At 48.4% G+C, this 14,822-nt stretch overlaps 1 protein-coding gene across 3 annotated transcripts in view; it reads left to right on the top strand.

Annotated features, from left to right (window-relative positions):
* LOC135905342 (glucoside xylosyltransferase 2-like) overlaps nucleotides 1-14,822 on the top strand; it is a 30,624-nt gene that overhangs the window by 9,759 nt on the left and 6,043 nt on the right. For all 3 annotated transcript variants that reach the window (XM_065436374.1, XM_065436376.1, XM_065436375.1), the window contains 2 exons: nucleotides 3,408-3,533; nucleotides 10,886-11,078. In XM_065436374.1, coding sequence (XP_065292446.1) covers nucleotides 3,408-3,533; nucleotides 10,886-11,078 — 319 coding nt within the window. The remainder of the gene's footprint in view (nucleotides 1-3,407; nucleotides 3,534-10,885; nucleotides 11,079-14,822) is intronic.

Here is a 14,822-nt window from a genome sequence, read left to right as displayed (position 1 = left end):
AAAAACAGTTGGACAAATGGACACGTTTCCAAGGGAAATATCCCGCGAATGCTTACGCTATAAGAACATCTAAAAAAGGTGACATTAAGAAAAACCCGCCACAATTCCACCCTGTTAAAGTGGGTATACAGGGAAGCTGTAGCCGACGTTAGACGAACACTACCACCAGAAGCGACGTACGTCACATGCGCACGCACGTGTGCGGAAGTACATCATATATCCTCATTCTTTTACACTCCTAAAAAAATTTACACCCTGTGGGGCTTATCTTCTCCCACAACGATAATCATTATCTGTCTTCCCGTATTTCCTTTCTCTTATACTGTGAACCCGGTACTTCTAAGTCAAGAACGGCTTGCGCGTTATCAGAGTGGCAGCACTCTCGACAGGAAAGTAGCGAGCGCTGAGTTTTCAACAAAGGAAACGCAAGCAAGACAGATGACGATTATTGTTGTGGGACAATTTATACCCCAAGGGCGCCACTGTTTTAAGGGTGTAGGTCATCCGCCGAACCCAAGTGCCTTACTGAGTCAACTGAATTTTTCAAAGTAAATTGCGTCAGACAATTCGTAAAGTACGACTAGTCACAAGCTGCAGGCACGACAGCTTCGAATTGTAGTTCGAATATGCGAGAAAACAAAAAAAACACTTTTGTTACGTAGAAACTCAACGACAAAGCCCTTTTTTAGCTGCTCTTTGATCTCTGTCTCAGTGGCCGTGGCCGCTAGGTGGCGGTACTGTTTTTGGATGAGCACAGAACGAGCGCACGCAAGATCCCGGCCTACTATAGAGGCTGTCTGTCTATCGTCTATCGCCGTCTATCGCTTCACTGCAAACGGAGCAGCGAGAACGCAGCACGTGCAAAAGTATGAGCTGTCGAAGCGCTTAGACTCGGCCCGCAACGCAGATCACTTTCATGATATGGCACCCGTGGCCGTGGAAGACGCAGTACAACGCCGTCCCCATTCCCTCCCATCCCTCCGAAACCTAGCGTGCGGCGGAAGACGGCGCGCTTTTTTCTCGCTTTCTTCCCTTGCAAGCGCGAGATTCAGCCGCGTTTGTCGGCTCCTTTCGCAAGCTTGCACACACGCATACAGCATACGGCGTGGCGGCGACGGCGACTCTGACGTCGAAAATACGCCTTGAGTGTCAGGTAAATGCTATCGTAATAAAACATTATTGAAGTGTGCGGTGCTCTATCAAGAAGTAAATTGAAATGACGTCCGAATTTAAGCTCATTAATTTGGCTTCAGCTAGACAACTACGAAGCACACACGCTAAGTAAAATTCACGAAACTAACGGGGAATGAAGTCATCGATGTTTCCTTGGAGTGCGGAATGACGATGGAAGAGTAAGGCAAAGCTAGGGGTTGGCTGCGGATCGCTGGCTAATCCGAAGATATAACTGTGAAAGTACTTTAGATAGCGCATGCGCTCGAGCAGTAGCCTCCATTAATCGAAATACGAGTTGACAATGTAAGCGTTCCCTAAACAAAAAAAAATTGTCAAGATCCAAGCCCGATTGCTATCCGAGACCGCGTTTAGCATGCTTTAGGAGGTAGTTATTTGTGGCACTCTGTTGCACAATTTGTCATGGGTAGCATTGTCTTTAATTACCACCGTGCCTACTCACACGCGGAAGCCAAGCGGTACTTCGAGTACTAGTGTCTTAAGGACCAGTTCGAAAACTACTGCTGTGTCTCTGACCGTCTCTTATCGCAGCGGTGCTTCTGCGACCATAAGCCCAGCGTTTCAAACCACAGCGTCTGCGTCTTCAACTAGAGGTGTAGCGTCCCAGTGACAGCGTCACAAAACATATTCTTCTCTCCTGTCACGAGGGAAGACTATGAAAACGTTCCCGTTACCACAGTATCGTAACACTGGTACCATCGGTACTAACGCGCAGTTTTGTGGTGGTACAAACTACCGTGGGTGGTGCGGGACCACGCTGCGGTTTTTACCCCTGTGTTAGATTTCACTACCTACGGGATCTGTCCGCGAAAATAGCTTAGAGACTCACAAGAAATTGCGGTTACTTCCCAAGGAAAACTAAATGCTTTAGTAAGTATTTGATAGGTCAGGAGCCTTAGTGCATCAGTGTTAGAGACAAAACGGCGCCACCCGAAAGATAAGCTTTGAAAGTGACAGCAAGGCTTGGCGTTTCACTCGAGCGTCTCGCACATGCTTTAACCACACGAGAAGGTAGCTTGTTGGCACGACGGAGCTCGCAGGCAACAGCACAACAGCATACCTTCCAACTCTCCCTATTTCTCAAAGAAACTCTCCCGAATTCCCACCAATCATCCCTGTTGAAAGAAACATCGATAAATTTCCAGAAAAACTGTCCCAACCCCACCGCGCGAAGAAAAGAAAGGATCCGCGTTATGCACCACAGCCGCATCATAATCGACATTATGCGCTAGGTAGCTACCCGAAGTCAGATTTCAATCGAAGCCATTTGCATGCATGTAGCATTTAGGCCTAACTCAGTTCACTTAAGATCGAGGCATGCTTTGAGGAGTGCGTGTGAAACAAAGGTCCGGTATACGTTGCAAATTGACCGGTTATGTTAAGTTTACTTCGCTGCAGCTTCACAAGGGACATAGTATGTTTTCCTTAATTAGAGGCGCGCGCACGCCGTCTTCAGTCGCATTACGAGTGCCGAGACGTCTAATAACAGAGCAGTCATTAAGAGCCGTTTCTGGCTTTGCTGCGGTGATTATAGCCCGTATTTCGCCCACCTAGCACACCCCGTATATGAGACCATAACGGGGCCTAGTACACGTCCTTTTATTGTTATCGCCACGTAGATAGCGCAAGGCTTGTGCAGTCCGCTCCGTAAAGTCAGGCTGTCTGGTCCGGCTGTCATAGAATCTGATGGGGATACGCCTGTGACGTCATAAAGCAAAGTACATGGTTCTTGTGATACATAGGCAGCGTTGATTATATATGCGTACACACGCCGTCTGCACCAACAGTACGTGCAGCTGAGGCGTCAAATAACGCTAGCCATTCAAAGCTGCTTCTGACGTTGCTGCGGCCCAGCGAAAGAATTGCGCGTAGCCCGCGTATCCGAAGACCTTGGGAGCCTAAATACAAGCGCTGTTTTGACGCTAAGCTTTCTTTGCGTATCCTCGCGGAATTTCCTCACTGTGGCTGCTGCTGAGTGCTGCTGCTCTCTTTCCGAATAGCTCACACGAAGGACAGCGCTACTGATTCTATTCACCACCTCTACAGGTCTTCCAGCTGGTGGTCTTGTCTTCTACGGGACTACGCAGTGATGAAACAAATAGTGCCTAAAAACCTTCATTACGTCATCAAAAGCACAATTCCTTTAATAAAGCAAACTTCGAGTCTCCGTATGCTTGCTAACACAATATAACCTTCTGCCGCTCGTGGTTATGCAGGTTGGTTCGTGGCCAGGAGAGATCACAAAGCGTGTTCGCGTCGACATCCATCCTCTACGGCTGCCGGACACGTACAACTTGGCGAACGCGCTTGGACCGTGTGCCGCGCAGGAACTGTTCCTTGCGGTGCGTTTACTCTCCAAAGCTTTACTGAGAGAACAGCGCGTTGCTTCAGTGGCTGCGTGTTGCTGAATGCGCCGGTACTCGCCAGATCGCCAACACTGAGCAGCGTTAGGCTCTGTCAGCCCTTGGAAGCCAGAGCAGCTAGAAGGTACGCTGACCGCTGATGGCTTCACTTCTGCCGTATAGAGAGGGTTCATCGCTTTCGATTGAAATGGACAAAAGTATGCGAACTTCTTTCTCCTTGCAAATCGGATTTTACCGGAAAGAAAAGGTAAGCGAAACCAAACTTACCAGAGAGCTGAGCCAGCAAATTGTGCGTACCTTTGAGCCTACGTGGTCTCCGAGGCAAGAGCACTGGCGAGCTCGTCATGCATCAGCCTGTCGCCCAAGCAACGTCAACTTTTTTTTTTCCTATTTGAGCCTCCTTTCCCTGCCACTGCGACAAAAATAGGAAAAAGGACAGGGTGGTTACGCAAAGGGTGCGAGACGCCTTAGTCCTAGTCCATGAAGTATTCTGCAGTGGATAAACCAGACAACTTCCCTAACAGTAGCGCGAGGTCGCACCTGCTTGGTCGTATTTTCTTGCGTTATTCGTTTTTGCTCTGTACTCGCATAGCTTTACGAATAAAATATCATACTACTTGTATTTAAATATTTCAAACGCACTCGCTTTTAAGCCGTATGGCGTTGGGGCCTTGACGGAAGATACTTCTCAAAATCTTTGCTCGGTGTATTAAATCTACCTCTAAAGCTGTGAGCTGCACTATCTCCAGTTGGTACATTTCAGCGTAAACAAAATAATTAACTTAGGCCCGTATTCACAAATGTCTCTTACGCTGGAATTGTTCGTACGATAAAATTTCGCTCAGTCCTGGTGCTGGACCTATTAATAGCCAAAGCGGCCAGTCAAAGGCAGAAAGCACTTTCGAAAGAAAGTGTTGTGAATTTGGACCTAGGAGCTGAATTCACAAAACTTTTCGTCCGTAAGTGTATTTGGCAATTGGCCGGCTCCCTTTGCTTGTAATATGTCCGGCATCAGGACTGGTGGTAATCTGCTCATGCAAAGAATTCTAGCGTGAGAGCACTGCAATGGTGACATATAGTGTTTGGCAGTAACAAAAATCTGTGCAAGAAGACTGGATGTGCGCATGCGTGACTGACAAGGCGAGGGTTTCCCAATGCTTGTTCAAGTGGAAGTTTACGCTCGTGTTCTTTACTATTGCTGTCTGCCCTGTGTATACTGCTCTATCTTATTCTTAAAAAATATTGCTCGGGCCATTCGTATGCGCCCATATCGTTACGTTTCCGCGTTCGTCGTGGCCCGCGACTGATGCGCCGTTTAATTATGTAATAGGATGCATATGTACTATCGGCCAAAAAAGTAAACGGACCACAGCTCAAGTGGCCGGAGCGGCTGCGGGGCCACACCGGGGCGCTGCTATCGCGCTCCGCGCGCTGACGACGAGAGTGCCCCGAGTGACGCCAGACTTCGCCCTCACTCTCACGCGGGGCTTCGTCATGCTTGATAAATTTCTAGAGCACCGTTCGGTTGCTCTGCTACTGACGGTCGCAACGAAGGGGACCGTGCGTCGCCGGTAGTCCAGCACATGGCGCTGTCGTGCAGTGGCGGGCGGCCGCAGCGCATCAAAGCGCGGCACTTAGAAGGAACGAAGACCCGCTGTGATTGTTGTTTTGCTTATATTCACCTTGTGTTGCATATTAGTGCATGTCGCCGGCCTCCACCGCTGCTCGATTTTAGGCAGCATAACGCAAGTAGCCGCAACGGCGGCTACGGTGACGCGGGCTTATTCACGTCCGCGCAATAAGTTCTACGGGAAGCGCTGCGCAGACGTCCGAAGCTATAGTGGCGGCGCTCTACGACTCGATGCCAAGGCGAGTAAGCCAAGTCATCGCGGTCGACGGCAACTTTTCATCGCACTGAGGACCCCTTCAAGCCATGGAATGCTTCCGTGAATAAACTTTCACGACTAACTAGTTTCTCCGATTCGTCTTCCCAATTATCTTTTCCTGGCCGTACTTTTGTAAAGTTTCATAACGGCCTACGCATTGTAGTAGCTAACTAAAGCAGTTTTCACAGGCGTCACTAATGTAAATAGTAAACCCACTGCTGGAGACACTGCCGGAAAAGTACCCCTGAGAGAAAAGCCGTGCCCTCAGTAAAGCTTCGCGCCTGCAACTTATCGGGCTGGCGTGAAAAAGCGCGTATCACTATCACCACCGTTGCTGCTACTTGTGTTATGCAGCTTAATATGGAGCAGCGGTGGACGCCGGCGACATGCAGTAATATGAAACACAAGGTGAACATAAGCAAAACAACAACCAGAACGGGTCTTCATTCCTTCCGAGTCCCGCGCTTCGATGCGCTGCGGCCGCCCGCTACTGCACTACAGCGCCATGTGCTGGACTACCGGCGACGGACGGTCCCCTTCGTCGCGACCGTCAGCAGCAGAGCAACCGAATGGTGCACTAGGAATTTATCAAGCATGACGAGACCCCGCGTGAGGGTGAGGGCGAAGTCTGGCGTCACTCGGGGCACTCTCGCCGTCAGCGCGCGGAGCGCGATAGCTACGCCCCGGTGTGGCCCCGCAGCCGCTCCGGCCACTTGAGCCGTGGTCCGTTTACTTTTTTGGCCGATAGTACATGCAAACATCTACGGTGACAGCATTTACTAGCTGCAAAGCAAGTTTGCTACGCATGTCCCACTACACCACAGCTTGTCACCGCGAAGCGGTCGTCGTTATACTGTCGTCATGTCCTCGTAGCTATCGTCAACATCATCAGCGTGCTGTGGTTCTCATTATGCCGTTGCCCTCGTCGTTTTGTACTCCGCTTTGTCGTCTTCGCCGTCGCTACGTCGTCGCTGATCCGTATACAGTTGCGTACAAGTGCCCACGAACTGATGGTGTCGACCTTTTTCGTGATGTTGACAACGTGATATGCGCTCAGTTCAGACTTTCTTCGTTCGCGCTGATTGCGCTTGACTTCAGCCCGCCTGAAGTATACTGGAAGTGTACTTCGGCGTTAAAACATCGCTACCAGCCTAATGAATTTATTAAACTTGCGCATTTTCATGTTATGCACCGAAAGGTAAAATGGTTCTTTGGCCGGCGTAGCTTCTACATTTATGTAGCAAGCCACGATAAGTCACATGGCGTTTTTGTAAACTTCCCTTTTTCTGTTGCGCGTCATCTATGGTCATAAGCATAATGCACAGTTAGGCACTGCACAATATTTCTTTTGATCCGAACATTCTTTATGATGGGATTTTGTACGTACCTGACTAGATTAGAAAGTATACTCGACCTGCATAACCAGGTTGGAAGCTATAGACTCGATCTTCTGCCACATAAGAGTTTGGGCGTACAGCCGCCATAATTAATGGCATATCCCGTCATTGCAACTTCAGGACTAACCCCCGTATGTCAGAACGTTCCTCCAATCAGCCTCCTAGTTCGATTCGATATGCTGGTGATGATGATGATTTATTGGCATCCCCTTTGAAACAGGGCGGTGACAAATAGTCACCTAGGCTTCGTGAGGTAATCTGGGGCGCTATAACGTTAAGCTATGTCAAACTGTTCCTGTTAGAACTCTTCAATCAGCCCTTTACGATATGTTCGGGCCAACTCCACTTTGCCTGCTTGCCACGCGTCATTACGAAAACTGCGAAAACTCCTCATGTGATATGAGGTGTACACACTGAATGGGCATTATAAGCTCGAATAGAAGAAAAATGATTCTTTGATTCGACGCCTTTTTCGCCATTGACCCTCTGTTATCGGTTAAAAAGGTTTTCGGGCTGCACCCACTTCGACTATCTATTGCGCGGCGTCAAACAACCGCGCCAACGCACCACGTCAAAGTGACGTGTACGATTACAGGTTGATTAATATGCGGAACAAGACTGAATTTTGCTTTCTGAATAGCCGGAGACCATCCTTTTTGGAAATTCATAAATGATGGCGCCCTGCCCGCCGATAGTTCTAGCACTTGCTCGTCGGAGATGCCGGGGAGCAGATTTATTTGCGTTCAACAACAACAACAACAACAACAACTTTCGCATCAATATAACGCTATCGAGCCTTTCGGCACGTATATGGCAAAGCTCTGCCAGCTCTTCTTCACACAGAATACGTTCCGCGGCAATATTGATCTTCCGTTGAAAGCTGCCGCGCTTTTCGACCATTCACCTCAAGTTAAGGGGCGTGGAACAGTCGCAGACGGCGGCATCACCGTCTTCATTCGGTGTCTGCTTTGACTGTTCTTGCCCTATCAAAACCCTCTTCATTTCAGCGTTCTCCTTGTCATTCGTCAGCCAAATTGATAAGAAAAACCGCTCAATGTAGGCAATGCTATCCGTTTTGGAAGCAAACGAAAGTGACAAACTATTGGGCTGTTCAGAAAACGCTGTGGGTTAACGCCCGATGCTTGCGTCGGTGGTTACGTAAATCTGACGCCAGGAGATTCGAATAAAAAGAGATTGGAATATGTTTACATTATAGGGCTCCAGATATGCTATAGATGCTTTTCATTTTAGCATTTTTGTATACATCTCCTTTAGTCTTTTTTCTCTTCCTTAACGCTTCTCTATTTACCTTGTACCACTAGCTATGCCTGTAACGGATCGGGTCTCATCAGTCTCTTCCCTGTTTTTTTTCACCAATACTCTTAACACATTTTGCTCATCTCGACTGCTGGTTCCGTCCATTTTAAATCCAAGCACTTCTGGAATGTGCGCGTTGCATACGGGTCTCACTAGGTGAATCCCCTCAATGGGTGGATGGATGGTTGTTATGAGCATCCCCTTTGGAACGCATCGGTGGGTTGCGCCACCAGGCTCTTGCTATTATACTGCCTAATGTCCTACCTAGGGTAAAGAATAAAAAAAGAAGAAAAAAACAATATGAACTCCCACAACCAAATTTGCTGATCCCCTATTGGCAACTGTGCTTTTCTATGTCTCCGTTTTTTGTCGGTTCCCTACTTTTATTCCACCAATCCTCCAATCGCCTCTTACTAATCCCTGTTGCGGACAAGTTTACTTTTCCACTGCTCTCGCTGAACCCAAGGGTTTCAAGGAGGCCAGTGGTGCCTAAATCGACCACTGGGTAGACGTCTTCACGCCCTAATAAAACATGCTCCGTCGTTTCCCTAGCTTTACCGCAGCAAGCGCATGCTTCTTCTTCCTTCTTATATCTCGCTTCATAGGTGCGTGTTCTAAGGCATCCCGATCTCGCTTCGAAAATTAATGAGCTTCCCCTTGAGTTATGATAAATGGTTTCTTTCCTGATTTCGTTTTTTCCTCTTAAGTAGTTACTCATGGCAGCTTTCTTTTCCATTGCCGCCACCCATGAGATTATTTCAGCCTCTCAGACTTTCCGCTTGACCTTCTTTGTTGCTGTGTTGCCCACCCTACAGGACGCATACTCGCTGGTAAGCTTCCTAGTTCTTTTCCTCCACTGTGAGTCAATGTTTTTCCTGTACAGATACCTGAACACTCTCCCAGCCCATTTACTTCCTTCCATATTCCTCAGCCATTCTTCATACTCAATTTTACTGCGAGCTTCCCTCACTTCAAAACTAGTCCAGCCCATATCACCCTGCGCAACTTCATTTGTAGTCTTCCCGTGAGCGCCCAATGCGAGGCGACCCACTGACCTTTGGTTCCTGTCGAGTCCTGATTGTACCTCTGATTTAAAGCAAACAACCGCATTTCCAAAAGTAAGTCCTGGAACCATTACACCTTTCCACATACCTCGGAGGACCTCGTACCTATTGTATCCCCATAGCGCTCTGTGCTTCATATTGGCTGCACTTCTCTTCCCCTTCAATGTTATGGTTTTTTCCTGTGTTTCCATATGTCTATTGCCTTCGTTTATCCCTATACCAAGGTATTTATATTCTGTTACCCGAGGTATTTCTTGGCCCTGTATCTCCACTGTCTGTTCACTGTTTTGATTGAATACCATAACACCTGATCTTCGAACACTAAATTTCAAACCTGACTTGTTGCCTTCCTGTCCACAGATATTGACCAGACGTTGCAAATCACTTTGCTGGTTAGCTAGTAACACAATATCGTCCGCATAAAATAAACCTGGGAGTCGCTGCTCTACTACTGTAGCCACCTGTTTGTATGAGAGGTTAAACCCGATATTACTTCCTTCTAGCACCCTCTCCATCCTTACCACGTACATCATAAACAGCAGCGGGGATAAAGGGCACCCCTGCCTCAGTCCCTTGTTGATATGAACTTTCTCCTCGCTCCTCATCCCTTCCCATTCAACGCAAACTGTATTCTAAAGGCATATCTCTCAAGAAAGTGGATGGCAGCACCACCCCTCGACAGAAGTGGTCAGTGCGCTTTATTGACATTCCGCAGAAATTCATGACAAGCTTACTGTCTTCTTCACTCGAGGGGCGGCACTGCGCTCAACTCGATAGAGTGGAGGAAGAGCTTCGAGTCGAGGATCATTTGATAATTCATACGGCGGCAGGACATGTAATGAGGAGGGAAGATAACCGATGGTCATTAAGGGTTACGGACTGGATTCCAAGGGAAGGGAAGCGTAGCAGGGGACGGCAGAAAGTTAGGTGGGCGGATGAGATTAAGAAATTTGCAGGGACGGCATGGCCACAATTAGTACATGACCGGGGTTGTTGGAGAAATATGGGAGAGGCCTTTGCCCTGCAGTGGGCGTAACCAGGATGATGATGATGATGATGACGGCGGTATGAAGTCCTCCTGTTCAGCACGAAGTGTTCGATTCATAACAGCTAGATGGCCGCGTTTCAATAGGTTCAATCGAAACATCCTAAATAGGGGGCGTGTGCACTATGTTTATGACGTCGTGCTATTCTGATCAACATTTACATTGCCAAGCCCGACGTGACAAAAGCGCTGCAATCAAAATCATGGTGGCTTACTTGTGAGCATCCCCATTAGGATCTGTGGCAGTTTGGCAAGGTAGCCTATCCATATATATGGACAGTTGAAGAAACGACCACGACGGCATCATGATGCAGAAAGCTGGATAGATTGGGTTTTTTAACGTATAGTGAAATACTGCACCACACGAGCTATCTTCGCATTTCGTCCCCGTCGAATTACAGCCGCCGTGAATCTTACCCGCCACCTCGCGCTCAGCAGCAGAGAGCCATAACGAATGGTCCACTGCAGTGACCGTTACAGAACAATTTATCTGTGTGCTTCGAGTAGGACAGAAAGGGACATGACCAATGTGAGAATGTGCATAACGAGCTCTTTTGTAGAATTTACAGGTAGCGCACTAAGCATAACGCAGATTCTTTGTCTTGGAATCGCCCCTTCACAGAGCGCACTTCCGCATGAGGGCGCGGTCATCTACGCGAACGCCGAAATGGTGTTCCTTCATCCGGTCGAGAACCTGTGGAGGATACTGGCCGCCATGGACGGACTCCACTTGACCGCCATGGCGCCAGAAACGGAGAGCGCTGCCCGCATTTGGTACCAGTTCATGAGAAAGGAACCACCACCGCTGCCTTTCGGTGAGCATGCGCTAACTGCCGCAGCGAAGCCATCACAAGCTAGTGAATGAAGAAACCAGCAGCATGTTATTTATAGTGATCAATGTGCTCAGTGTGTTGAATCATACATGGGTGGTCTTGTGTCCAGTCCTGTCTAATATATGGTGCTTTTTTTTCCTGTAGCTGCACCAAAATTTTTAAAGGTTGCTTATGGCAGATTGCACAATTTTAACGCTTGATTTAAATGCCCGATGAATCGACCATTACTTTTACGAGAAGCCAAATGTTCAATTAAATAATTAACCTAATTACAATAATTATCTTTCTCAATTATTTACTGTAGACCACACATTTCAATCTACGAATTCCATCCGCTGAGTATCCACGTGAAACGAATCCTCTGGACACCACCAGTTCCGAGATATTAATTTTCAAGGTGTCCGTCGAAATGCATTGGTGTTCCAGTTACTTTTGTGCTTCAGTGCTTAAAATGGCGCTTTCTCGAAAAAGTAACTCGAACACCAATGCATCTTCAAAGTGTCCAACGATATGCATTGGTGTTGCAGTTACTATCGTGCTTCAATGCACAAAATAGCGGTTGCTTAAATAAGAAACGCTTGAAGTAAGAACCGACGTGGACGAAACATGAAATCGACTCCTACTTGGCGCCATCGAATCACTGCATTTGGCATGTTGTTGCAATCGAGTGCAGCGAAGCTTTGTAAAATGTGGGTTAATTATATATTACTCTAAGGTATGTTCTGCTAAATAAAGTGAAGGTTGTGCCTAGGTTGACTACAACACAAAAAGGAATACGAGTTGCTGTTGTTGTTGCGGTTGCCATTGTAGCCGCCGCCACCGCCGCCTCAACAGTCTTCGCCTTGCACACCCTCATCTTTATCACCCTGCTGGACACGACAAAAAGAAAAGCAAGTGCTCGCGCGTCTTGTATTGCCAAGGTGCCAATCCAAACACAGCACATGTACCGACGAGACTTGCTCACATTGAAGCAATGAAAGCGCTTTCTTCATAAACGCTTTTTTTTTAAGCAAAACTTTTCTTTACGAACCTCGCCGGGTTTCGTGACCGTGGGAGCTGCGACCTGCCGGTTCCCTTGCCGAATTGGCCAGCCAATCACAGCGTAGCACGCTTCCCGCTATCGCCGCCGGGTTCCTTGCAGCACCATCAGATGGCGCTCCCCTCCGTGCGAAAAAACGAGGCGCTCTTGTGCGTGTCGGGACACATTTTAGCGAAAGTGTAGCATGTTACTAGCAAAACCTATTCGACGTCGGTCCTAGGCAATCAGGAAGGAACATTAGGTATTGGCTTTAGCGACACGCCAGTAAAGCGCAGACTTAGACCACAGGAAGTGAGAAAAAGACGCACAAACGATAAGAATAGACAAGGTAAACTTTGTTACTTAAACATGCAGGATGGTCACAAACAGGAAAAGTGGCTGGAAATTCAAATGCAGCTGAATGACGAAACAATTAGCGCGTACGCCATGCCCGAAACCCTTCTATGAGATTTGGAGCAGCCGACTGTTGTTGACAATTTTGTATGGGAAGGGTGCAACAGAATAACAGGGCCAAGAAAAGGTGGAGGCATCGGCATGATAATTAGGCGAGGTCAGAAGTGGCAAAGGGTAAAAGATTTATCTAAGTATCATTTATGGATTATTGGCACATGGCAAGACAGAAGGACGTGGCTAGGAGTACATTACTTATGGACAGTCAATGATAACAGAGATAAGAATGCAGAATTGATTGGTTGCATTAGAATTGATAATGAGTTCAAGAAATCGGGCCATGGTGATATCAGTGGGGTATATAACCGCGCACATGGATGATTTAGATGGATATCCTGATTACAATGTTTCTCTGGTGTTGGATCTGTGGCATGAAGAGAACCTCATAGCAGTTAACAGGGAGAACAAGTGTAATGAGTTTTGCATTACCTTTCGGAAGACAGAAAATTTTCTGCCTGATTTTGAAAATACAATGGCCCTTTCCGAATGTGTACACTCCGAAAGCTGTCAGTAATAACGTCCGGCCACTTAGCAGGGTCACTTCTCAGACTCTCGTAACGTACCTCTTGCTGCGGGGCTGTCTGTGCTTCTCTGTTGCCGCAATGAGAAGCCGTCTCATTCGTCCTCTCGAGGCACATTTTGTGGGCGGGAACATGATTGTTTGAAACCAAACTAACAGGAAACAAGTGAGTCGGTTCTTGGAATGTTGTTTCCTGGCGCTCGTCAGTAGAAGGAGGCTCATCGGGGAGGTTTGGAACCTGTTTATCAGCAGTAGTAGAAATCGGGCGTGGTGGACCGGACACCTGGAGCTCTGTGGCAGAGGCCCGGCTGAGTAGCATAGACGTTCATAGACGAATAGCATAGAGTTCCTTGTACAAATTCCCTCTTTCTCCGTACAAACTCACTCCTTCTCCCGTTCCGGTCTCGTCTTCCTAATGGCTAGGAGCAATGTCTGTTCTGGGAGGTTCTCGATTTTTCTTTCGCCCCGTCGACGCCCTGCGTGAGAACGAAGGGAAGAGGGCCACTCCTAGCGCCGGCGAAGCTACGCGCCCTCCGTCGCCTCTGAGCCATCTTTTAGAGCGCAGCTCTTTGGCGTCCGTTCCTGGGTTTCGCGTCGGCGTTGTTGGCGTTGTCGTCGGCCTCGTAACCTGCTCCGCCGCCGCGCATGCGCGCTGTCGGCTCTCCGGGCGAGGGAGGATGATGGAAGGGAGGAGGAGAGACTGTGGAGGAGGGCTGGCTACACAAATGGCTCTTTGGCGTCCGTTCCTGGGTTTCGCGTCGTCGTCGGCGTTGTGGTCGGCGTTGTCGTCGGCCTCGTAACCTGCTCCGCCGCCGCGCATGCGCGCTGTCGGCTCTCCGGGCGAGGGAGGATGATGGAAGGGAGGAGGAGAGACTGTGGAGGAGGGCTGGCTACACAAATGGCTCTTTGGCGTCCGTTCCTGGGTTTCGCGTCGTCGTTGTCGTCGGCCTCGTAACCAGCTCCGCCCCCCTTTCATCCCCCCAGCGCTAGCAGCGACCGACTGATACCGCTTTCGTGAGTCCGCTACCGCACTCACGAAAGACGTCGTGCACTTCCTGCAACTCGCATTAACCGTCCATCGATCCAAACCGATGTTAGTAGTGGGGGACTTTAATGTTGACATAAAGACAAACAGCAATTTCCTAACACTTATGCGGGAGAACATCCCGTTCCTCTCGCTCGTAACGCGTCCCACGGCTGTGACAACCTCGCGAGGCACTTGTATAGATCTCGTCTTTGAGAATCAAGCATTGGTGTACCAAGTCGAACGTATATCAGTCTATTTCTCCGACCACAAAGCTTCCTTCATGACTGTCAAGAACTGTTAGTGGAGTCTTTGTTAAAGGAATACGTGTGAAAAATAAACAAAAAATTCTGTGATAGCGCATACATGTGTTGCTCGATTTCTTTGCCTCAATCTATCGAAAAGGTGAAACAGCTTATTTGCTGCGCTCAAATTTCGCATTAGGAAGTAACGTAATCGTCGGTAATTTTTTCTACTTCTTTCTGGAAAGCTCGTTGACCTACTTTTCCCATCGAGCGCGCGCGAGGGCGCGCAGCCACTAAGCAGCATTGGGCCCTGGAGACAGGCCTTTGTGTCCAGCTCTCCAACTTCCCCCTTCACTCTTCCACAACCCTAGCCCGAACATTGAACATTCCATGCCCCATGGCACGCGGACAAAAGCCCGTGTGACGTCTTCTTTCCTGCCTAGACTCT

This window comes from Dermacentor albipictus, chromosome 3 (assembly GCF_038994185.2).
Source record: "Dermacentor albipictus isolate Rhodes 1998 colony chromosome 3, USDA_Dalb.pri_finalv2, whole genome shotgun sequence".
Lineage (NCBI taxonomy): Eukaryota > Metazoa > Arthropoda > Arachnida > Ixodida > Ixodidae > Dermacentor > Dermacentor albipictus.
The sequence above is the reverse complement of the archived record's forward strand: the minus strand, read 5'-3'. Positions and strand labels throughout refer to the sequence as shown.